This window comes from Megalobrama amblycephala, linkage group LG9, assembly GCF_018812025.1.
Source record: "Megalobrama amblycephala isolate DHTTF-2021 linkage group LG9, ASM1881202v1, whole genome shotgun sequence".
NCBI lineage: Eukaryota > Metazoa > Chordata > Actinopteri > Cypriniformes > Xenocyprididae > Megalobrama > Megalobrama amblycephala.
In genome coordinates, this window is record NC_063052.1 from 29495561 (window position 1) to 29522395 (window position 26835).

Sequence of the window (26835 nt, forward strand, 5' to 3'; positions counted from 1 at the left end):
GCTTGTTAGTGAATCATTTCATTAGCTTAGCAACATGTTAGCATCAAACTCAATTGAAATCAGTTGCGATTCACATGAAGAGTGCTATTTATGTGATTCTGCATATATACAGTGTTCTAATTCACTCTTTTATGAGGGTCAGTTTCAGTTAGGATGCCGCCTTACTAAGGGAGCTGCCTATGTAGACAGCAAGACAACTCGTAACAGAGTTATGCCTCATTAAAGCATTTAAACTTTCACTGTCTGAGAGATAAAGGTGTTGAATGTCAAGCAGATAGATGATTACACGACTGATGATGATGATGATGAAGGTATTGTGTGCGAGACACTTGAACTCGAGGGCAATCAAAACCTTCACGTCATCTGCAGTGAGAAAAACACGGACTGAATACAAATGATTGATTTTGGAGAAAATCTGATGATCTTTCGGAGAAACAATTTCATAATCATCCAGTAAGAGCAGTGTCTGTGAGCGAATCCATCTGCTGTTATTGATATAAGGTAGAGCGTTGAGCGAATATTTAAAATAAATGATATATCACAATGGAATTATTTCATATATATATATATATAAAAATAACAAAATATTTTTAGGATGCTTCATATATATCTCATGTTCATATTTCTCTGTCTCAGTTGGGTCAGATATTACGGAGTCCCTTCATGAAGTTTGTCGCTCACGCCGTGTCGTTCACCATCTTTCTGGGTCTGTTGATTCTGAACGCGTCAGACCGATTCGAGGGTGTAAAGAACCTCCCCAACGAGACCATAACGGACCATCCGCGACAGGTGTTCCGCGTCAAGACCACACAGTTCTCCTGGACCGAGCTACTCATCATGAAATGGGTTCTGGGTAAAGCCAGCTGCATGATGGGGAAAGATTGGAATGGTTTAGGGTTTGTGTGTGTGTGTGTGTGTGTGTGTGTGTGTGTGTGTGTGTGTGTGTGTGTGTGTGTGTGTGTGTGTGTGTGTGTGTGTTATTCTTGTTCCTGCTGTGCTGTGTCTGCACAGGTAATGGAAAGTAAAATAATGCTGATTATAGGTGCATTTCAATGTGTTTCACAACATCTGTGTCGGAAAATATAATGCAGATTTTATTCCATTTTGAGAGGATGTTATTTTCAAATGTTTTGTTTTAATAGAAATTTAATTATTAATCATTAATATTTACATACTTAGAGTCAGGGATTTAAACAGCCACTGTAGTATTACAGACATGAATTTTCATTTTATTAACTTGTATTTTAAATTAATTCTGAATGTAATAAAATGTGATCTTTATCTTATCTTTATCTTATTTTATTCCTCTCAATAATGCTCTAGTGTGAATAGTCAGGAGCAAATTATTTTCTGAAAAAACATTAAAAACAAATTCAAAGTTTTTCAAATGTAATAGTATTTTAGTCTTTAGTATTTTAGGCAAGGGTCAAAAGACATATGAAATAGTTTATTCATTATATTTAAATGATGATTTATTAGCTGACATGATTTGAGATGAGCAGCATTATGAGAGATTTAATAATGCTTTTATTTATAGTAAACCCATTTAAAGCCTTGCATTCAGATTCAAAAAGTACAAATCCAGATGCGTGTTCCTCTGCAGGCCAGCGTCTGGATGACACTTGTGTGTGTGTATGTGTTTGGTTCAGGTAAACTCTACATTATGAGGACAAAATGTCCCCATGAGGATGGCAATATCCAAAATCCTTATCCTTATAGGAACATTTTTTGGTTCCCATGAGGAAAACAGCATATTAATCATGTTTTTTGAAAATGTAAAAATGCAAAAAGTTTCCTGTGATGGGTAGATTTAGGGGTTGGATTAGTGTTAAGGAATAGAATATATAGTTTGTACAGTATAAAAATCATTTTGTCTATGGAATGTCCAAATAAAACATGGAAACCAAACATGTGTGTGTGTGTGTGTGTGTGTGTGTGTGTGTGTGTGTGTGTGTGTGTGTGTGTGTGTGTGTGTGTGTGTGTGTGTGTGTTTCAGGTATGATCTGGTCAGAGTGTAAGGAGATCTGGGTCGACGGTCCGCGCGAGTACGTGATGCACCTGTGGAACGTCTTAGACTTTGGGATGCTGTCGATCTTCGTGGCCTCCTTCACCGCTCGTCTCATGGCGTTCCTCAAGGCGTCTAAAGCTCAGCTCTATGTCGACCTGCATGTTCCCAACCGCGACATTAGCAACGCATCACTTCCTGCGGACGTCGCCTACTTCACATATGGTGTGTAAATGCATGCAGATCATCACACGTCTGTCTGAACTCTTGACAGAATGAGAACTTCTGAATCTGATTAATAAATAAAATAATAATTGTCCTACAAACTGACATTAGACAAGCGTCAGAATCTTTCTGTCATTACTTTTTGTTGATGACAATGGTAAATAATACAAGTTTAGCATAATTGTATTGGCCCACATCAACTGATTATAGTATTTTAGCTGAAAGTCTGTTTACCATAGTACATTGTTGTGAGGTGTCTGACTGTAGAAAGCAGTGCAGGTGTTTTAGGCAGAATCATTAATGAGGAGGCAGCGATGCTGAACTGTAGCTCTGTTAGCATCATTAGCTCAGCTGAAATCTGTGGTTTACGTGACCAGTCTGACTTTACGCTTCCCATCTCCACTGCTGTACTTTTAGCTGTATATTATTTCTGAGCACTAATAGATTAGATTTAACTCTTATATTCTGCCTTAAATGTTATGTAGGCTACTGCCTAATATAAAAGTAATAAATGACTTAAATAGCCATTATATATATATATATATATATATATATATATATATATATATATATATATATATATATATATACAGTCAAACCAAAATTTATTCAGACACCTTGAACATTTCATTCATTAATACAGTTTATTCACTATAGTTTAAAATGGTAATAAAATATGAAAAGATCAAAATAATTTGCCAGATCTATGGAAACTCTACTTAGAGGTTGTTCCACATTATTAAGCAAGTCACAGTTCTCATGCAATATGGGGAGGAAGAAAGATCTTTCTGAAGATGAAAAGCATGAAATGGTGCAATGTTGTGCAAAAGGCATGAAAACAACTAATATTGTTGAAACTGAATGGAGATTATCGAATTATCATAAGATTTGTGAGTGATTTAGAGCACAGCAGAACTCGGTCAGATAAAGGCTTATTGAGGAAAGTTCCTGTCAAAAAAATTAATTGTATTAAAAGGGCAGCTATAAAGAAGCCAATGTTGAGCAGCAAACAGGTATTTGAAGCTCCTGGTGTGTCTGGAGTCTGAAGAAGCTCTCCATGCAGGCTGGCAGTTGTGCATAAAGATGCATTTTAGACACCACTAACCAAACCTCACAAAGAGAAACATTTACAGTGGGTGTAGAAATACATGAAGACTCATTTTTAAATAGTTTTATTCACTGACTAATGCCGTACTACAATGGATGGTCTAAATGGATGGATTTATGGATGGTTGGTGAATGGCCACCACGTTCCAACAAGACTGCGACGTCAGCAAGGAGCTGGTGGGTGATGATTTGGTCTGGAATATTGGGAAGTGAGATTGAGGGTATTAAAATGACTTTTGCAAGATATGTGGAGCTCATAACTGGCTATTTTCAGCTATGGTATAAAAAGGAGGATAGTGCATAGTACAATGCACTATTTGTACAATGCACTATTCACTATCCCATGCTGCAAAAAAACACCGCAGCAATAAAACTGTTTGAAAATGTATTTCTACACCCACTGTAAATGTTTCTCTTTGTGAGGTTTGGTTAGTGGTGTCAAAAATGCCAGCATGGAGAGCTTCTTCAGACTCCAGAGACACCAGAAGCTTCAAATACCTGTTTGCTGCTCAGCACTGGCTTTTTTATAGCTGCCCTTTTAATACAATTACTTTTTTTGACAGGAACTTTCCTCAATAAGCCTATATCTGACCTAGTTCTGCTGTGCTCTAAATCACTCACAAATCTTATGATAATTCGATAATCTCCATTCAGTTTCACACAATATTAGTTGTTTTCATGCCTTTTGCACAACATTGCACCATTTCATGCTTTTCATCTTCAGAAAGATCTTTCTTCCTCCCTATATTGCATGAGAACTGTGACTTGCTTAATAATGTGGAACAACCTCTAAGTAGGGTTTCCATAGACCTGGCGAATTATTTTGTCTGAGATTGATACCAGTTATCTAAAAAGACATGGATAAATAAACAAACAAACATTTTCTTAGAAAAACTAAAATCTTATTGTACTGAAATCTTACTGATATGTCAATTGCATAATAATTTGGAACGCAGTGTACTTGCTCAAAAATTGATTTTGGATAATTTTTAACCAAAAACAGTTACGGACTGCAGCTTTAATATTAACTAAAACCTTTTTTGTTGTTTGAAAAAAGATGAAATAAATTAAAATATGAATATTAGATGAAAGCATTTTTTATTTTAGTATCATTGAGAAACTAATACTATTATATTTTTATTATTATTTTGAATTAGCTTTTATTTTTGTAATTTACATTGTTTTAATTTTAATTAAAGTTTTAGAATTTTTTGTCATTTTTATTAGTTTTATTTTATTTTATATTTTATATTGTTTTAATTTTAATCAAAGTTTTAGATTTTTTTTGTAATTTTTAGTAGTTTTATTTTATTTTATTTTAAAATAAATAGTTTTTATAGTTTTTATTTTAAAAAAATAATTTAATTAATTAAAATTTTAGTTATTTTAAACTAAATGAAAATGAAATACATTGCATTGGCAACTAACCGAAACAAAACTGAAGTTGAAGTTAAAATTACTGAAATTACTAAAACGACAACTAAAATAAATATAAATTAAAGTTAAATAAAATATTAAAGTAAAAAGTAAAAAATGACAAAAGTGCATAACAAAATTACTAAAACTAAAATGAAAAGAAAAAATATAAAATAAAAGTTAATTCAAAATAAATACTACAATAGTATATAAACAAAACTAAAATAACACTGATCTTGTGCAGTATGACTTTGGAAATAATAGTAGGTTGCTCCAATATTCCCTGTATACAGAATATATACTGCTGAGATAGTGTTATTGACCATTGTGAACACACACAATGATGCTTAGAGCTGATATCTGTTATCAATGCTGCTATCTGCTGGTGTGAAAGTGATATTGCAGCCTCTGAAATCACAGAACTTATATAAATATGTATATAAAGAGTGTATGTGCCTGTGAAATCTTTGAATCTGCTTTACTGCTGACTGTCTGTGTGTGTGTGTGTGTGTGTGTGTGTGTTTGATCTTCATTGTGTTCACTGAGAATCTCTGAACAAAGTCTTCATTAGCATTATCCACCTTTGACTTCCTCCTCCTGATTCTCTTTGAGTTCAAACCTTCAAACCTGAGCACACTTTACCATTCCTTTAAATCTGAATCAAATTCCTCCATCTGTCCAGTTACAGAATGTAGCAGTATTTTTATCGAAGGTCTCTGTATGTGTCTCTTATAGCGAGGAACAGGTGGAGGCCGTCAGATCCTCAGATCATCTCCGAGGGTCTGTACGCCATCGCTGTGGTCCTGAGCTTCTCTCGTATCGCCTACATCCTCCCGGCCAACGAGAGCTTCGGGCCGCTCCAGATCTCCCTGGGCCGCACAGTGAAGGACATCTTCAAGTTCATGGTCATCTTCATCATGGTCTTCGTGGCGTTTATGATCGGCATGTTCAACCTGTACTCGTATTACCTGGGGGCCAAATATAACCCCGCCTTCACCACGTGAGTGACACACGCACAGACGCAACATTAAAATCGGTCCTAAATAAAAAATCTAATAATTATTTCAATTAAACATGTCTCACTGAAATGATTTAATATTATTGCTATCTACAATTGGCCAACAATATGTGAATTATTCATGTGGCATTGGCTGAATAGTAAATTACTTATCATGCATAAATAAAAAAATCACATATTTTTATTTACCTTGGTGAAAGTCATTAATATTACTGTGACCCTCAATTGCCCAACAATATTTTCAGCTATCAGCGTGACATTAGTAAATGAGCAAATGATTTGCAACAAATTACCATAGAATTTGATTGGACACTTGACCTTTGACATCAACAACAAAAAATATGCAAAGTGTTTTCTCTGTAACTGTACGCTGTTATATGGTTTGTTGTGCTGGTATATGCATTCAGCATTGCTTATCCATTTTGAGAACCATTGTCTCAAAATCCCTCTGGAGAAATAAACATAGATACAAAGAAGTGAATAGTTGTCATATAGAGCTAAATGAATATGGAGTAGATCAGATCATTTGATCTTTGATGAGAAATGTTTGTGTTCATATTGAGTTTTGAGACAGACTATTGTCTTAGTGAATATAAAGAACAGTTTGAGACATTCCTCTACTGAAACTAGATTGTTTCTAGGCTCGTTTCTCAGGAGTATCAGTAACACTTTATTTTACAGTAACTAACCCTAAACCAAACCCTAACCCTAAAGGCCTTTGCACACTGAGTCCGAAATTCGCATGCGAAACTTTCGCACGTTAAAAAATAAATTCGACCTCACGTTATGTCAATCGCGTTTGCACACTGCCTCCGAAACTTTTGTCCGTCAAAAAAATATTCGGATCAGGTTCGATTTTCTGCGTTTTTCGCATCCGCGGCATGCATTTTGAGATACGTTTTGACAATTCAGAGCCACCGTACGCGAATGCAAAAATCCAGAATGCCATCTGACAAGTTGATCCACGTCTTCTACAGCACAAAACAGCAGAACTTGGTGACAAACAACATGCGGAATACAAAGATACAGAATATAAAGACAGATTGTGCCAGTAGTAAAGCATCAAACTGAGCCACTGACATCCTGAAGTAAACTTTGAAAACGCTCTGGATAATCACGCAGCTCCTTGATGAGGTGAACTCTCCTTTCTCCCTATGCAATCTCGAAATTGAATGGACCCAATATTTCCTCCTTCTTTTGATCTTTTTAAGAAGAGAGGAGACAACTAATCGTGCTCACTGCTTGAAGACTTCATTTTGTATTGTTTTGCGATTTTTTTCGCAACGCATTCATTAATACGCATTGGACTCAGTGTGCAAGGTCTCTGTGCGTGACGATGCGGCGATACGAAAAATACGCATGCGAAAATTTCGGACTCAGTGTGCAAAGGCCTTAAAGGGTTACTTCAGGATTTAGCATTAAGCTTTGTATTAGTAGAATACCACTAGTATTTTCGAATTACCCTGCTTTCCCCCTTCATATGAGCCGGAGGCTTTTTTGGCCAGAGGCTTAAAACTACAGCCAGTAATAGCAGGTAGTTCCGCATTTTTTCACCACGCCCATACATATGCGCGTTTGAGGTTACTCACGGACATAGATCAAAGATTTTATCAAAAGTGGGTGTCAATTATATTTTTAAGCTTACAGTAATTAACTTTATTTTGTCTGCACTACATCAGTGGTTCATCTCGCAAATGTATCGGTCTCTGCAGTCATCTCAACCAATACAGCAACAGGCTTTTGTGGTAACGTTAGCATAAATAGATAAATAGACTAACTCAGTTTTACAGAACAGTGGCTTTACTTTGATAACAGTCAACTTATATGTAATTGTCTATTTAACGTTACTTTGCTAAGTTTGCAGTTTTACTGCTACCTACAACACTACATATAGGCTACTGTGTTATCAGTCTAGTATCAGCGAGTCTTACCTCTAGGCGACTACGTTTAGTACCAGATGCCCAGGCTGTTCGTCCTCTGGGAAAGTGAATATCGATCGCGGTGTCCTTCAGAATGGTTCTCTTCATTGCAAGGATATTTGGTTCGTAGTCCTCGTGCTTGAAATGGAGACTACATATTCTGCGGTTTTTTAGGTTTTCTATAACAGTGTCATCTCCAAACTTCGGGTGTTTGATGGCCCGCAGCCACTGTTTACATCGCTCCAAATCTTTAACTTAATCGGAAAATGATGGAAACTTACTTGTCCTTTCCTGGTTTTGGGTGTACATCCAGGTACAAAGCAATTTAGCACCATTTCGCAGTAAATGTATGAACTAACTCACGATTTATAGAATTAATATGTAACAAAGCAAGCCTAGTTGTTTGAATTTTCCTGGTAATGCCGCCTGTAACCGATAGGCGTGGTTTGGGCGTGGCCTCGCAAGGGCAGCAAAACAAGTGCATTCTGGGAGTTGTTGTCTTTCATCCACATTAGTCAAAAATACATTTTCTGCCTTTTCTCAGTCTAGAAAGCTCCAAATTCAAAAATAATTTCACATTTCTACTACATAAATGACCAATTTTAAATACACATTCATCTTTCCAGGGGTGAAGTACCCCTTTAACTGTAACTCTATAGTAAGTACATGTAGTTAATTAAAAGTACTCAGTACTTGTTTGAGTAATTACAATGTAACTACAGCACTGTAAAATAAAGTGCAACCGAATCATCAAGCAGAAGGTCTTATTGAAGATCTCCTTATTTTTCTCATACACTCTAAAAAATGGTGGGTTAAAAACAAACCAAGTTGGGCTGAAAACGGACAAGCCCAGCAACCCAGCGGTTGGGTTAAATGTTTGCCCAGTGTGCTGGGTAGTTTTATTTAACTAAACTATTGTTTAAATGAACCCAAAATATGTTGGAAATTAACATTTATTAATATGCTTAATAAATGAACATTTAGTCATTTATAGTCATTTTTAAACAATAGTTGAATGAAATAAAGCTGCCGCTGGGTTAAAACAACCCAATTTGGGTTGTTTTTAACCCAGCATTGTTTAGAGTGTAGCACAAATTGATACACAAAAGTGATCTCATTCGTGATCAGCTGCATGTTTTGATTGAATTACGATGTGTTTTCTCTCTGTATATGGACAAATAAACACTCTAAAAAAATGCTGGGCTGTTTCAACCCAAATTTGGGTCAAATATGGACAAACCCAACCATTAGTTTAAAGTTTTTAATTAAATTTTAAACCCAACGGTTGGCTTTGTCCATATTTGACCCAAATTTGGGTTGAAACAACCCATCATTCTTTAGAGTGAAGTGTTAGTTGCATTGACATGCATTTAGCTTTGCTTTTCCATGCTATTTTTTGGGTTGAAATTCACCAATTGTGACCCATTGCCACTGCCAAGACCCTAAACTTCTGCAGCAAGGTATTATTTATTCACTTTATGATGCTGTTTTCCTCATAGGGCCAAAATGTAAGGCACCAAAATACACAAACATAGGCTACATAACCAAATAACTGCTGCTGAACATTTATTTGTAAACAGAGTTTGACTTGTGACAGGTAAAAGACAAACTTCTGTGTGAAATGTCAAAATTTCACTGTTCATACTCAAACTCTCTCTCTCTCTCTCTCTCTCTCTCTCTGCTGCCATCTTACATTAGCGTGAGTGCTGTTTTGAAGCAGTAAGTGCTGATTTGTATTCTGTGCACAGATATGTCAGGCTTATGAGAGAATGCCTCAGCTGTAATCTTTTCCAAATCGCTCTGCAAATGGGTTTTCAGGTTCTGGTCAGCTCATTTTGAAGGGGATCCCTGCGGTCCGGCTTCATTTCAAAGCAAACAGAATGAGCCTCGCCGCTGGTTCTCACGGGGGCCGTTCTCCCGCGCTGCTACTTTCATTGTCTTTCATTTAAAAGGTCCAAATGCCTCATAAACCACTCTAAACTTCTCCTCATTATAGACAAGAAAACTTTAAGATCCTAAACCTCAGTTAGAGAACTTGTCTAGATGTTTCTCCTAAAATTCCTCTGGAGAAATCAGCAAAAGCTGGTCAGCTTTTGTCATACAGTGAAAAAATTGATTTTCCTTCTCAGTATTTTTGTCTTGAATATGAATATCTAAACATTCTGAAGATACACATTTTACTGAGAAGCAAAATTACCTAAGATATTAGGTCTTATTTTCTGAGAAGTTTTTTCTTGAAACAAATAAAAATTTCAGCCAATGGGGTCAAAAAATAACATTATTTTCCCTTTGAAGTAAGTTTATTTTTATGACCTCATTGGCAGATATTTTTTCTTGTTTTAGGCATGGCACGTAAGTCATTTTAATACATTTTTCAGTCATTTTGCTTTTCAAGTAAATGCATCTTGATTTAAGAATGTTTAAATATTATACTAGATAAGTATATACAAGAAAACCAGACAAAAATACTAAGCGTCCATTAAAGTCTTTTCATTTTTTTAGGGGAGTGTGATATTGACATATAAATGATAATTAGATGATATTTTTAAGCTTAATCTAGCAGCATTTATTTACACCGCAGTTACAATTGCATACATGTTATGGTAATATTGTGAATATTGAAATATTTAAAAAAAAAAAATGATAGTTTAAAATATAAAAGTAAAATGTAAAAAAATATGTAAAAAATATGAAAAAAGCAAGTCACTGTCTTATTGAGTCATTCATTCAGCCGATTTGTTCAAGCAGCTGATTCACTCAGGAATGAAGCAAGTGACTCTTTATGAATAGTTCATTGAATCATTGACTCGTTCCACAACGCTGATTCATTCAGGAATGAAACACTGATGTAAGTTGTTTGGAGATGCACTACGAAGTAGGGTCTATATTTGTTGGTGAAATAGAGAAAAAAATGTTTATTGAAGTGTTAATCATTTGCAATCGTGCAGATATCGAAAACAACACGCTTGCTCATGTGATATTGCTTAACTATCATATAAAAATGTCAAAAACTCATACAGAGGCATTTTTGCCCCATATATTGAATTTCGTGGTCATTTTAACTGCATTCTACTAATCTGCAACAGTGAAAGGCCAGTTTTTGTTTTGCAAAGTGAGTGACAGTGTCAGCTTCCACAGTTACAAAAACAACAATTACGTTATTATCGTAGATGAAAAGTCGCACACCCAGAAAATACATTGACAGATTTAAAAGATCTCATTCACGTTTGCTATAATGTTGCTTCATATGCGCGTCTCGTAATTATCATGTGTTGTGTCTGTGCTGCTAGTTTTGTTCGCTGTAGGTGGGAAATTAGCATGCTGATTAAAAGTGATGCACCGCCTCAGCTCGCCAGCTACTGGCCCGTAACGGCCCACGGAAACCCTGTTAGCGTCGCCATGGTTACGCTCCTCCGTGATGCCTCTAAATGGAAAATCGAGGCAGGAGGAGTGACGGCGTCCCATCGACGTATCTCAGCCTGTCAGAGAGGAGGCGTTGATTTTAATCATTTGGCGCACATCACAGAGCGCCCTGCTGAGATGGAGACTGGTTTTAGGACAATAAGAGCCGCAGAGCAGATGTAATCAATGAACTGTCGCTGAAGCAGCCGACGGCCTGATTTAATCTGAATCAGAGAAGAGCTCAAGCCTGATGTGAACGGGGAAATCTAGCCACGCGACTTTCAGGTTCACTGTACCATGGTGACGTGCAACACCTACCACAGGGCCGAAAACCTTCCCCAAAAAACACTATAACAAATCAAACCTCATTGCCATTTTTATGTTGTTTTGGAACAGTTCACATCACTTTTTCACATAATATGTTCATCCCAACTCTCCTGCCAGGACACAAAATAAATCATATTAAAATTAATTAAGCTATATATATACAGTTGAGCTCAAAAGTTTACATACCCCTTGCAGAATCTAATCAATCACAACAAAATAAGAAGGATCATGAAAATTGCATGTTATTTTTTATTTAGTACTGTCTTGAATAAACTATTTCACAAAACAGTTGTTTACATAAAGTTCCACAAGACAAAAAAATAGCTGAATTTATAAAAATTACCCCGTTCAAAAGTTTACATACCCTTGACTCTTAATTCTGTGTGTGGTTATCTGGATGATCCACAACTGTTTTTTTGTTTTGTGATGGTTTTTCATGAGTCTCTTGTTTGTTCTGAGCAGTTAAACTGAGCTCTGTTCTTCAGAAAAATCCTTCAGGTCTTGCAGATTCTTTGGTTTTCCAGCATCTTCTGCATATTTGATTCTGCATAAGTTGTAACCATCTCTTAGCTCTGTATCATGCTTGAAGAAAAAATTGGTCTCCATTTGCACTATGAATATTGAGAGAGTGCTTTGATTATGGTTGCACTTATTGTTTGCAATTATTATTCATTTTTATGTATACTCTGGTCAGCTCTTGTCATATTCGTTTTTATTTCTATGATCAATCTGTTCAGTTAGGAGGTCAAAAGTTCTCATGAAATCATACTGAAGAGAAGCCAGTCAGTTGAGTTTGTGGCAAAACCTTTTACAGTGCTTGAATATTATTGTCTTTTACTGCATATGATAATTCATTCTCAGAAAATAGATGATAAAGATGATTAGTTAAAACATTTCAAATGTACCTGCAGACTATTTTTCTAGTCATGTATTTTGTCATTGAGGATTTCTTAAAAATACAGTGTATAAATCTTTTATATATAGTGTAAATATAGTGTAAATATCTAAATTCTATTCAGTTCTAAATAGTTGTGTGATAGTTGTCAGTAGAGGGCAGTGTGGATCTGGACTCATCTGCAGCTCCTTATTGAGCAACATGCAGCTTCTCCCAACGGGCCTTGATAAAGTTCACATGGAGAATGTGGAACTCATTAGTCATGAGACAGTCTAACACCTCTGCGACTCAGATGAACTTAACTAACCTCAGATGTAGAAGACGGAAACTTAATGTGGAGGAATCAGAATCTGTAAATAGAACACTTCAAATATAGCAACATACAAGTTCAGAACGCATCAAAAAGAGGCATTCTCACAGTAGCTGAAGCAGTAGAGCGTGGCGCTAGCAACACCAGTGCCGTGGGTTTGATTCACAGCGAATGCATGAACTGATCAACTGTTTACCTTGAATGAAGTGTATCACTTTGGATAAAAGCATCTGCCAAATGCATGAACTCAAATTGTGTTTGATGAAGTCACCTTCCCCTGGCCGCTGGACATTTCATTTACATTTACATTTATGCATTTGACAGGTGCTTTTATTCAAATTGACTTGCAGTGCATTAAGACTATACATTTTATCAGTTCATGCATTTTCATATACATTTTATCAGTGCGTGTCGTGAACTTTAATAAGTGCTTAAATACAACATGTAATGTTATAACTTTATTGTGGTTTTATTTTGCATGATTCATGAGTGCATGTTATTGAAATGAGGAAATTATTTTTGCTTTCATAATTTACTATGAAAAATAACTTTACACTTCTCAAACAACGTTTTTGCTGACGAAGCCAGTTTTTATATTTCAAAAGTATAAAGATAGTAGTTGACGTTTAGCTGTGCTAGTGCCGCAAAATGACAGTTCGACCTCAACAGATTCAGCCCTGAATATTTCATACTTTTAATAATTTAGCTGACTTTTTGAAAATAGAATAGCAAAAGTTTCTATTAAAAACGTACCACTGACTGTACATTATTTCCCACTGAATACTTAGTTGAGCTCAGAAATATGTCATATTATGGAAGTCTGCCGAATTGCAAATGTGATTTCATGTAATTATCCGACGTGAACTTTTCAAATTCTCAGGTCGTCAGCTGCTGCTGTTTTGCAGATGTTTTCCCAGGCTTATTTTAGTTTTATTATAGTTTTATTCATATTTTGAATTAGCTTTTATTATATATATTTTTTAGTTTTATGTTAATTTGAGTTTATTTTTTAGTTATTTCACTATGTGCTTTTGTCATTTTATTATTATTATTACTTTTAAATAGTGCTATTTAGGTCTAATTTATTTTTATTTCACTTTTAGTTTTAATTAGTTAGTTTTTATTTATTTCCAGTTAATAATATTAACTATTTCAGTTACAAACCCGATTCCAAAAAAGTTGGGACACTGTACAAATTGTGAATAAAAACAGAATGCAATGATGTGGAAGTTTCAAATTTCAATATTTTATTCAGAATACAACATAGATGACATATCAAATGTTTAAACTGAGAAAATGTATCATTTTAAGGGAAAAATAAGTTGATTTTAAATTTCATGGCATCAACACATCTCAAAAAATTTGGGACAAGGCCATGTTTACCACTGTGTGGCATCCCCTCTTCTTTTTATAACAGTCTGCAAACGTCTGGGGACTGAGGAGACAAGTTGCTCAAGTTTAGGAATATGAATGTTGTCCCATTCTTGTCTAAAACAGGCTTCTAGTTGCTCAACTGTCTTAGGTCTTCTTTGTCGCATCTTCCTCTTTATGATGCGGCAAATGTTTTCTATGGGTGAAAGATCTGGACTGCAGGCTGGCCATTTCAGTACCCGGATCCTTCTTCTACGCAGCCATGATGTTGTAATCGATGCAGTATGTGGTCTGGCATTGTCATGTTGGAAAATGCAAGGTCTTCCCTGAAAGAGACGACGTCTGGATGGGAGCATATGTTGTTCTAGAACTTGGATATACCTTTCAGCATTGATGGTGCCTTTCCAGATGTGTAAGTTGCCCATGCCACACGCAACCATGCAACCCCATACCATCAGAGATGCAGGCTTCTGAACTGAGCGCTGATAACAACTTGGGTTGTCCTTGTCCTCTTTAGTCCGGATGACATGGCATCCCAGTTTTCCAAAAAGAACTTCAAATTTTGATTCGTCTGACCACAGAACAGTTTTCCACTTTGCCACAGTCCATTTTAAATGAGCCTCGGCCCAGAGAAAACGCCTGCGCTTCTGGATCATGTTTAGATATGGCTTCTTTTTTGACCTATAGAGTTTTAGCCGGCAACGGCGAATGGCACGGTGGATTGTGTTCACCGACAATGTTTTCTGGAAGTATTACTGAGCCCATGTTGTGATTTCCATTGCAGTAGCATGTTGCCAATTGACCTAATAAGTTGCAAATTGGTCCTCCAGCTGTTCCTTATATGTACATTTAACTTTTCCGGCCTCTTATTGCTACCTGTCCCAACTTTTTTGGAATGTGTAGCTCTCATGAAATCCAAAATGAGCCAATATTTGGCATGACATTTCAAAATGTCTCACTTTCAACATTTGATATGTTATCTATATTCTATTGTGAATAAAATATAAGTTTATGAGATTTGTAAATTATTGCATTCCTTTTTTATTCACAATTTGTACAGTGTCCCAACTTTTTTGGAATCGGGTTGTATTTCAGGCAACGTTTTCTAATTTTCATCTAATTTTCATTTTTATCTAATATTTATATTTTATTTTATTTTAGCTTTATTTCAATCAACAGAAATGTTTTTAATAATTTGAGTTTTAGTTCATGATTTTCCATCCAGCATTACAGCGTTTCCCTGGGTTCAGTGTGATGTGCAACAATGAATCATGGGAAATGAACGGCAGACAGTTTGGTCTGAGGTTCAGCAATGTGGAAACACTCACGGGTTTGCTAACAAGCCTTAAAGGTTAGAGCACAGATACTTCCCTCTGTGTGCGTGTGTGTGTGTGTGTGAGTGCATGCAGTCTCTCTGCGGCTCAGTGTCTTGCGTGTGTGTGATGCAGGTGGATGTGATAATGATCTCTCTTGGGGCCGTGTGTGTGTATGTGTAAGTGGACAGTATTGAAGAAGTGCTGGCGAAAGCTAATACTTGAAAGACAGCGGCACAATCTAATCACACAAACATAATGACACTTGTCAAGGGAGAGAGATGGTTTGCTCAGAAGGCGTCATAGTCGGAGAGCAGTGACGCATCGAAAGCACATCCAGATCTCATTTCACCTTAAATCATATATAAAACATAAGAAATTATGCATTTGCATAAATATAATAAATCCCATTAAGATCTGATTTTGGGGTAAATTATCTTTTTTTATATTTATATATTTTTTTTATTCATATTTTGAATTAGATTTAACTTTACATGTTTTCATTGTCATTTAGATTTTAGTAATTTTGTGTGTGATTTTGTCATTTTTTTATTGTTAATGTTATTTTTTTTATAAGTTTTTTTTTTTTTTTTCAGTTTTAATTTTTTTTTTTTTTTTCAATTTTAGTGCTTCAACTTTAACTTATTTTGGTTAGTTGCTATTGCCAACACAACATTTCTCATTTTTGTTTAGTCTTTTTTGTTTTCAATGAGTTCTCCATCTAATTTTCAATATATTTTTTTCAGTTTACCATATTTTTTCAATAAAAAAAAAATGTTTTAGTTTTAGCTAACAATGTTTTTTTGTAATATACATGCATGCTGGATGTATAGATATATATAAATGCAGGAAAGAGAGAAGTTTAACTAATTGCATGTATATTGCATGTGTTTGCTTGCACCGTCTGTGTTTTAGTGCCTGTTTCACTACAGATGCTTAAGTCCCTTAATGCAAATGTGCCACAAAATGTGCTGAAAGTAATTGCGTTCCTTTGTCCCCATCTTGCGGGTCGTTCTGACTGTTAGGGTATGTTCGTTTAGTGAATAAGGCTCAATCAATACTGAGCCTAATTTACACATAAAGCAGGTTTGTGCTAGAAAGAATGAGAATGACAATCTGAATCCTCAAACATGCTCAAGTAGCCTCACTGTTCAATGAATTCAGCCAGGAGAGAGAGAGAGAGAGAGAGAGACGTGATGCTGGAGCGAGTCTTTGTAAAGCAACACTGCAGGGTTTGCACTTTAACACTCCAGAGATAAAGAACGAGAGGAAACAGGCAGTCAGGAATGGACAGAATGAGTGAAAATGTCCTCAAACCAGGAGAGAAAAGGCACAACTCTCCTGCTGGCAAAAGCACATCGATCAGAAAACATGCATGGTGTGTGAGGAGAGTTAATTTGAGCCCAGGATTTCTCTTATTGAGTCTTTTTAAGCTTGTGTGTGTGGGGGGTGGGTGGGTTTTCACCAGGGAACATATGAAAATGTTTAAGAAACTCTTGAAAAATGTCATGCCTGAGGCTGTCTGCCAGCCAAGGATTTTGCCGATTTTATGAAAACGCATAAATGCGTAGAGCTACACACAAACACACACACATATTTATATATGAAGAGTTCCGTTGCAAAAACCTCTAAGTCCATCTGACATGTTTTCTTTTAAATCAGTATTTTTTACCAGGCTCATATATTTAGGTTCAGTAACCACTTTACTGACACTTTAATGGCAATAAAAAGGTTATTAGTCAGTTATTGAAATGACTTATTTTCAAAAATGTCAATTAATTGGTATTTAACAAATTGGACTGTCTTTTGCTGCAAATACATGAGTGATTTTTCACAAAAACCTCTAAGTCCACCTCTTTGGACAGCAAGACAAAGTAAAACATCTGTTTGTGTCAGTTTTGCAGCAGCAAAAGGAACACTGTTGTGTTTACTTGCTACTCATGAAATCCTGGACAAGATGGGCAAGATAATCTGCTGAAGTACAAACTGAGCATCAGAATGGGGAAGAAAGGTGATTTAAGTGACTTTGAACGTGGCATGGTTGTTGCTGCCAGATGGGCTAGTCTGAGTATTTCAGAAACTGCTGATCTACTGGGATTTCCATCTCTAGTGTTTAGAGAATTGTCAGAAAAAGAGAAAATATCCAGTGAGTGTAAGTTCTGTGGGTGGAAATACCTTGTTGATGGCAGAGGTCAGAGGAGAATGACCAGACTGGTTCAGCTGATAGAAAAGCAACAGAAACTCAAATAACGAGGTCTGCAGAAGAGCATCTCTGAACACACAACATGTCAAACCTTGAAGCAGATGAGCTACAGCTGCAGAAGACACAACGGTTCCACTCCTGTCAGCTGAGAACAGCAAACTGACGCTACAATTCACACCGACTCACCAAAGTTGGATGATAGAAGATTGGAAAAACGTTGCCTGGTCTGATGAGCCAGGACTTCTTCTGCGACATTCAGATGGTAGAGTCAGAATTTGGCATAAACAACATGAAATCATAGATCATGCAACGTCAACTGGCGGCCCGCGGGCCAAATCCGGCCCGCCAGAGATTTCCATCCGGCCCCCAGAATAATAATGAAATCAGGAATAGCCTTGTAAGAGGAAAAAGTTTAGGGCTTGTCCGAATACCATTTTTGATGAACATCGACTATTCGAAGCTTCGGAGAGAGGGGCTGAACATATTTTTCTCTCTAATAAAGGCAGGAATCTGTGTCTGTATGTCCGTTTGCATTTATATTATTTCGAGAACCGTTCATCCAATCGACTTCACAAGGGAGTGCAGTGTCGAATTTGGTGCAATATAGATGGACACGCGAGACAGCGCCCAGATAGCAAAATTGATATGGCCCAGATCTGGCGCAAATTTGACACTTTCCTTTGGCCCACTTTTGGCAGGAATGATGGCACTTGGGCGGTCCGCTCCTGTTTTCCAGATTTGGACCACAAGCAAGCCACAATAATGCCGCATGTCAGCCATGAACAAAACGAATGAAGCAGAACTGGCCCACATCTGGGCAACAGTTCATTTTGATTCTGGCCCAGATCCAACAACCTTGCTGTTGCCCAGATGTGGGCCAGTTCTGCTATATTCGTTTTGGTTATGGCTGACATGCGGCATTGGTATGGCTTGCTTGTGGCCCAGATCTGGCGCAAGTTTGACACTTTTCTTTTGGCTGACTTTTGGCAGGAATGATGGCACTTGGGCGGTCCGCTCCTGTTTTCCAGATTTGGACCACAAGCAAGCCACAATAATGCCGCATGTCAGCCATAAACAAAACGAATGAAGCAGAACTGGCCCACATCTGGGCAACAGTTCATTTTGATTCTGGCCCAGATCCAACAACCTTGCTGTTGCCCAGATGTGGGCCAGTTCTGCTATATTCGTTTTGGTTATGGCTGACATGCGGCATTGGTATGGCTTGCTTGTGGCCCAGATCTGGCGCAAATTTGACACTTTCCTTTGGCCCACTTTTGGCAGGAATGATGGCACTTGGGCGGTCCGCTCCTGTTTTCCAGATTTGGACCACAAGCAAGCCACAATAATGCCGCATGTCAGCCATGAACAAAACGAATGAAGCAGAACTGGCCCACATCTGGGCAACAGTTAATTTTGATTCTGGCCCAGATCCAACAACCTTGCTGTTGCCCAGATGTGGGCCAGTTCTGCTATATTCGTTTTGGTTATGGCTGACATGCGGCATTGGTATGGCTTGCTTGTGGCCCAGATCTGGCGCAAGTTTGACACTTTTCTTTTGGCTGACTTTTGGCAGGAATGATGGCACTTGGGCGGTCCGCTCCTGTTTTCCAGATTTGGACCACAAGCAAGCCACAATAATGCCGCATGTCAGCCATAAACAAAACGAATGAAGCAGAACTGGCCCACATCTGGGCAACAGTTCATTTTGATTCTGGCCCAGATCCAACAACCTTGCTGTTGCCCAGATGTGAGCCAGTTCTGCTATATTCGTTTTGGTTATGGCTGACATGCGGCATTGGTATGGCTTGCTTGTGGCCCAGATCTGGCGCAAGTTTGACACTTTTCATTTGGCTGACTTTTGGCAGGAATGATGGCACTTGGGCGGTCCGCTCCCGTTTTCCAGATTAGGGCCACAAGCAAGCCACAGTAATGCCGCATGTCAGCCTTAAACAAAACGAATGAAGCAGAACTGGCCCACATCTGGGCAACAGTTCATTTTGATTCTGGCCCAGATCCAACAACCTTGCTGTTGCCCAGATGTGAGCCAGTTCTGCTATATTCGTTTTGGTTATGGCTGACATGCGGCATTGGTATGGCTTGCTTGTGGCCCAGATCTGGCGCAAGTTTGACACTTTTCATTTGGCTGACTTTTGGCAGGAATGATGGCACTTGGGCGGTCCGCTCCCGTTTTCCAGATTAGGGCCACAAGCAAGCCACAGTAATGCTGCATGTTAGCCATAAACAAAACGAATGAAGCAGAACTGGCCCACATCTGGGCAACAGTTCATTTGAATTCTGGCCCAGATCCATCACCTTGCTGTTACCCAGATGTGGGCCAATTCTGCTTTATTCGATTTGTTTATGGCTGACAAGCGGCATTGGTATGGATTGCTTGTGGCCCAAATCTGGCCAACAGGAGTGGACCGCCCAAGTGCCATCATTCCATGCGGTATGTGGGCCAGAGCGAGGTATTGGATCTGGGCCAGAATTAAAATGAACTGTTGCCCAGATGTGCGCCAGTTCTGCTTCATTTGTTTTGTTCATGGCTGACATGCGGCATAACTGTGGCTTGCTTGTGGCCCTAATCTGGCAAACAGGAGCGGACCGCCCAAGTGCCATTATTCCTGCCAAATGTGGGCCACATGAAAGTGTCAAGTGTGCAACAGATCCAACCCCTTTGCTCTGGCCCACATACCACATGGAATGATGGCACTTAGGCGGACCACTCCTGTTGGCCAGATTTGGGCCACAAGCAAGCCATACCAATGCCGCATGTCAGCCATAAGCAATACAAATAAAGCATAACTGGCCCTAATCTGGGCAACAGTTCATTTTAATTCTGGCCCAGATCCAACACCTCGCTCTGGCCCACATACTGCGTTGAATGATGGCATGATGAGCGGTCCACTCCTGTTTGAAAGATCTGGGCCACAATAAAGCCACAATCATGCCACACGTAAGCCAATAACAAACCAAATAATAAACCAGAACTGACCCTAATGTGGGCCACAGTATATTTTTATTTTAACCCTAGTGGATTAAAATAAAAATCCTCATGTGGCCCACATGCTGCCTAGAATGGTGACATTTTGACAACGCATTACTGTTTACCAGATCAGGCTATTTCAAAAGTCAAGTCACCTTTAATTTAACACTTTATAGACTGTTTCAAAGCAGCTTTACAGGTATAAACAGGAGAATGATTCAATTATTCCAGTTCAATTCTGCTGTAAAGCAGCTCTAAAAGAAATAGTGTCATTGTTCAGCTGAAGTCAGTATGTTTTAATTCAGTTCTGTTCAATAGCTGTATAAAGTTAATCAATTATGAAATCAGTTCAATTTGTTATAAAGCAGCTCTGCAAAAAACAGTGATGTCATCGTCCAGCTCAGTTCAGTTCTCATATGATAGTGTCAGTGCAATCAAATCAATATTAATGCTGAATATTAAGTGTCCCAAACTTAGCAAGCCAAAGGCAACAGGGGTAAGGAACCCAAAATCCATCAGGTTACAAAAATGGAGAAGAAAAAAAAAACCTTGGGAGAAACCAGGCTCAGTCAGGGACCAGTTCTTCTCTGGCCAATGAACGAATATGGTGTGATGTGATTCAGGCAGCAACACAAGTCAGATTGTGGATTGGTATAATCTAGAATATTTCATATGGTTCCATCAGTTTGAAGATCAAGATACAACACGCCGGCATAGAGTTGAAGCTAGCCATAGGGGTCTGTGCAGAGGACTTGTCTGGTTCTTGTGGTCTTTGCTGAGGATCTTTGCCGATGGCTGTCAACGAAGTTCTCACAGGGGATCTGTCTGGCTTGTCTAGTTGACATGGTCTTCGTTGACATTTAGGCTTCCGTCGTGGTCATGCCAAGATGCAGGTCCACCATCTGATCTGGATTTGGAGGGGATCCAGCTGACTATGGAAACCTTGGGATAAGGAAGAGACAGACAAAATGTTGACTGAGTTTTGAACTCACACCACAACTCCCATTATAATCAACAAACCTCTTATTTACATTGTGTTTGCACTGTTAGTTACGATGAACGTATTTGTTAGTGAGCAGAATTCGAGTTTCAATGATGAGATCACTGCTTACATACACTCAACATGACTGTGATCAGCTACAATGCTCATTCAAAGTTGCAACCTTTCATGCCACTATCTAAATATAATGCAATAGATCTAAATGTAATGTTATAGTCAAGTTTTTAATAATACATATTATTATGTAATTCAATTCAATTCAATTCAAATTTATTTGTATAGCGCTTTTCACGATACATATCATTTCAAAGCAGCTTTACAGAAAATGGATGTCAACATTACAATTTAAAGAATGTAGTTAGCAAATAATATACTTTAGGTAATTAATTACAATCACTGTTAGCAGTTTAACTGAAGGTAGAAGCAAAGAGCTCCTGGAAGATGAATTACATTAACAATAAATTAGGATATAGAGATTGTGCAATGTGAATGTTGATCCAGATGATTGCGTCTTCTGAAGTCCTCGCAGGAGCTGGCGCCGTCTCTTCACAGGTGATGGTTGTCTGAGGTCTTCTTAAGAGGCTGGATCCAAACTGAAGCTGAAGTCCTCTCTAGTCACCTCAGGGCGGGTGTCCCGAGGTAAAACAGAAAAGCAAAAGGAGAATAATTAGCGTAGCTGCTGTTCATAACTTTAAGCAAAGATAGTCATGTGCAGTTGATCTGGTATGAGATGCATTATGTGAATGCTTGGCTAAAGAGATGCGTCTTTAATCTAGATTTAAACTGGGTGAGCGAGTCTGAGCTCCTAACATTATCAGGAAGGCTATTCCAGAGTTTCGGAGCCAAATGTGAAAACGCTCTCCCTCCTTTAGTGGACTTAGCTATCCTAGGTACAACCAGAAGTCCAGAGTTTTGTGACCTTAGAGAGCGTGAAGGATTGTAGGGCGATAGAAGATCGGTTAAGTACACAGGAGCTAAACCATTTAGAGCCTTATAGGTCATTAGCAATACTTTATAATCGATACGGAACTTAATAGGTAACCAGTGTAGAGATGATAAGATTGGTGTTATATGATCATATTTTCTTGACCTGGTAAGAACTCTAGCAGCTGCATTTTGTACTAATTGTAGCTTGTTTATTGATGAAGCAGGACAACCAGCTAATAATGCATTACAGTAATCTAGTCGAGATGTCATGAAAGCATGAACTAACTTTTCTGCATCAGAAATAGATAACATATTCCGTATTTTAGCAATGTTTCTGAGGTGGAAGAAGGCTGTTTTTGTAACATATGAAATATGATTTTCAAAGGACAAGTTGCTGTCTAATATAACACCCAGGTCTTAATAATGTCACAGTTAATCTCTAAAATAAAAACAACATAAAGAAACAACATAAAGAGTATATTTTAAATACTTTTTAATGGCATGTTTTTATGAAATAAGGACAGTCTCACTGAAACTAAAGCCGCGTTCGTGCACTGTCTGCATGACGTAATGTTCGTCATCTGGAGGGCTCACGGACGTCTGCATACATCGTCCGTGTGCAGGCCAAATTTCAAGACTGTGTGGTAGATGGTGGATGCACTATTTTTATTCTCTGATCCTACCCAGCGAAGTCCCGTTGATGGCACGATTCGTGAATTAAATTGTACTGCATGTGTTGAACTCGGTCATCCACGCACATCTGTAGTTGAGTATATTTTGAAAGATGCGCAGACAAGACTGCACGTGAGATGCGTCTGGCTGCGGAAAGTGAAGTATACCCGGGTCTTAATACAGCTACTGATGTCCACTTTCTCACAACTCATTTACTTTTCAATTAAGACTTCATTTCAAGATGTCATAAAATCAAAATTGACCTTACTTACTTTGTTAGTGCATATTACTAGTCTTGTGGTGAACAATTAATCCGTGCAAGTTAATACACCGAAAAAAATTGTTTGTCGTGGTAATCTTTAATCAAAATCTGAAATGTTACTTCTGGTCTGAAATGGTGTTCCTTCTCTGATAAAATAAAACCACTCCCCCCCAACCCTCAGTCTGCTATGAGCGAGAGACGGAGAGGAGGAGCGTTAAATTAAAACTCTGCCCTCTATTCAATATTCTGTTTCGCTTGGAAATATGTCACAACACTGGAGAAAAGACGTTTGCACTTCCGGTTCACGGGGACTTTAACTCATTTAAGGCTGCTCCATTGGTGATATTTAACAAAACTGACATTTTTGACATTATCGTGTGTGTTATTGTTTCTTCAAGCATGACAGAGAACTCGATACTGGTGGGCCGTCCATGCTCACTATACTGGTGCATGTCTTTCTGTGCGTCGTGTGTGTGACAGGACATTCACAGACAGTGCGTTCTCTTTTTCTCTTTTGGTGCGCTTAAATGGTTTAAAAGCATTCGCAGAAATAAGAGCGTAATCATATATTGTAATGCTAGCCAAAGGATGAAACAAACAAAACAAAAAAAACGTATGCTGCATTAACTGTGTTAAATATTTTAATGCGTTAAACTGGAAAAAGCACTAAGTATTTCAGTTGATTTATTCTTTCCAAGCTGATTTGTGGCACATGAAGAGGCAACAGCAATACAGCTATTTGATTTGCGCTCATTTCATTCATAGAGTTTACATTTATTCACTTAACACACTCATTATTGCACAGTGATTTTGAAAGATTAAATATAATATCATTATATCATTATCCAGCAAACACGAGGAGTAACTGTGTGCTGTGTGTAACTGCGGACACCCACGAACCGTACCCGAGTCCGCTTAAAAAGGGTGGTCTGGGGTGCGGTTCAAGTGAACTCAGGTACAGTTCGCTTCTGATATAAATGCAAACGCTCCAAGTTGTGGAAGTGAATCGCTATTAATGCCGTATTATTTGATAAAAATGTGTGTTTGTGTGTGTGTTTCACTCACTTTCCCGACGAGCGTGACTGACGTGCTGCAAACAGAGAGCTGTAGCATAACTTTTCTCATTTCTGCTCGCCTTCAGCATTCTACATTCGTGGGAGATAGATGCAAGTTCCGTTATGAACAAAACCTACGGTTCAAAAACAAAAATAGTGAGGAGAGCAACGTTATGCATTTTGCCGACTTCTCCTGTGCCATCGTTATTAAGCAACGTAGTCAACAGCTGCTGGTTTGATGACGAAAACGAACCGCGGTTCGGACCCAAATAATATAATGTGAACACAGTCCAGTGGGCGCAGAGAGAGGGGAGAGCAATTGAACTCGCGTTCGGTCCAGGCAATCGAACCAAGTGTGAAAGCACCCTTAGATGCATTTTAAAAACCAACCTGTTTAACACGAAATACTATTCTTCTCATTTGTTTTACTATATTTATGGTCCACAAAATAAATAAAGGAATAAATTAAGACAGTTAGGATAGCCTACCGTTATCAGCATGTTATGCTGAAATTTGTCTCTTGAGAATAGTTTGCACTTTGCTTTTTGTGTGATATACATTAGCTCACTTTCTGGCTCACACGGTGTATTTGACCAATTAGACGCGCAAACAGAGGCTTCAATGCTTGTCCGTCTTACACTCAGAGTATGCGCATAGAAACATCCCGCCAGTATTTAATTTTATTTTTAATATCAACCACGTCCTGCTCTTTACTTTCTCATTCATTCATGTTTCTTTATTAATAATGCCAATAGCCCTGCCCACTGAAAGCTGCGTGGACTGTCACACAAATACGAATATGACACATTTATAGGACATAAAGGTCTATGCAGTAAACGAAAGTAACTGGTGAAATGTTTCGAAATGTCCCTTGGCACAGCAGAGCACCAGTTTTAATAAAAGCATATGTTTAAGTTCAGCCACTATTTTACATACTTTAACATTTTCGCAGATGTTCAAGAAATTCTTTTGGCCGATACTACAAACAAGCCGCAGCCGCATGAATCTGATGAGTTCAGGAGCTCTTGGTTACCATAGAAACGGTGCGGTGATGGCGTTGATGGCCTCAACATCGCGGTAGGCATCTCATTACTGCGGTATTGCGGTTATCGTAGCTCTAATTCAAGCATTCAACATCCTCGTAGTATAATACAAATTAATACACACATATAGCAAAATAGACAGTGTAACTGACTTACAGGTTTCTTAGACAGTCCATCTTCATTCCTCTTTTTCTCTTCTCACTCTGTCTCACATGCAAGTTGAAGTCATCTTTTGATGCAGGATTCTTCTTAATCTGTTGCTGTGAGCCTGATGTTTCTGACAAGTAATAAAACTAGTTAGTGCAGTATAAAGTACAATGAATACATAGATGAATGTCCAATTGAATTATAGTCATAATTTTATTTTACTGTTGTGCCATAATAAAGCATAAGTAAAAACACTTGTCTACAGTACCGTGCTGAACCGACTGCAGGTTGGGAAACAGTGAGTGAAAGGGAATTCATGCTGGTCAATGCTGGTTTTTACAGCAGGACGATCTACATTGAGGAGATAGACAATGTATCACTTCAGTATTATTGACCACTGGATTTACAGTTTAACTGGGCTACATGGGACTTAACTGTATATCATGTTACTTAAGTAAAACCAAACTAACGTTAACTGAATGTATGCCGTCACGTGACGTGAATGAACGAAAGAGACTCGGTTCAAAAGACTCGGAGGTGAACTAATCAACGTTATTCACGAGATATTACATAAAATAGTTAAAAACAATGAACTAATCAGTCTTGATCTACTGGCCGTATCATAAGAAAAATGTAAACAGCGCGAACATAGCTAACATAAAGAAACAACATAAAGAGTATATTTTAAATACTTTTTAATGGCATGTTTTTATGAAATAAGGACAGTCTCACTGAAACTAAAGCCGCGTTCGTGCACTGTCTGCATGACGTAATGTTCGTCATCTGGAGGGCTCACGGACGTCTGCATACATCGTCCGTGTGCAGGCCAAATTTCAAGACTGTGTGGTAGATGGTGGATGCACTATTTTTATTCTCTGATCCTACCCAGCGAAGTCCCGTTGATGGCACGATTCGTGAATTAAATTGTACTGCATGTGTTGAACTCGGTCATCCACGCACATCTGTAGTTGAGTATATTTTGAAAGATGCGCAGACAAGACTGCACGTGAGATGCGTCTGGCTGCGGAAAGTGAAGTATACCCGGGTCTTAATACAGCTACTGATGTCCACTTTCTCACAACTCATTTACTTTTCAATTAAGACTTCATTTCAAGATGTCATAAAATCAAAATTGACCTTACTTACTTTGTTAGTGCATATTACTAGTCTTGTGGTGAACAATTAATCCGTGCAAGTTAATACACCGAAAAAAATTGTTTGTCGTGGTAATC

At 38.0% G+C, this 26835-nt stretch overlaps 1 protein-coding gene and 2 long non-coding RNA genes across 3 annotated transcripts in view; 1 reads left to right on the forward strand and 2 right to left on the reverse strand.

Annotated features, from left to right (window-relative positions):
• Positions 1 to 26835, forward strand: part of LOC125275549 (short transient receptor potential channel 7) — a 91199-nt gene that overhangs the window by 43379 nt on the left and 20985 nt on the right. Inside the window, exons 5-7 of the mRNA XM_048202590.1 lie at positions 637 to 853; positions 1997 to 2230; positions 5489 to 5753. Coding sequence (XP_048058547.1) covers positions 637 to 853; positions 1997 to 2230; positions 5489 to 5753 — 716 coding nt within the window. The remainder of the gene's footprint in view (positions 1 to 636; positions 854 to 1996; positions 2231 to 5488; positions 5754 to 26835) is intronic.
• LOC125275554 lies at positions 20633 to 22007 on the reverse strand. Its single transcript, XR_007186469.1, has 2 exons — positions 21948 to 22007; positions 20633 to 21439 (listed from the first exon to the last, which is right to left on the reverse strand). It is a non-coding gene; the product is annotated as an uncharacterized LOC125275554 (long non-coding RNA).
• LOC125275551 lies at positions 23744 to 26211 on the reverse strand. Its single transcript, XR_007186467.1, has 3 exons — positions 25872 to 26211; positions 25613 to 25733; positions 23744 to 24547 (listed from the first exon to the last, which is right to left on the reverse strand). It is a non-coding gene; the product is annotated as an uncharacterized LOC125275551 (long non-coding RNA).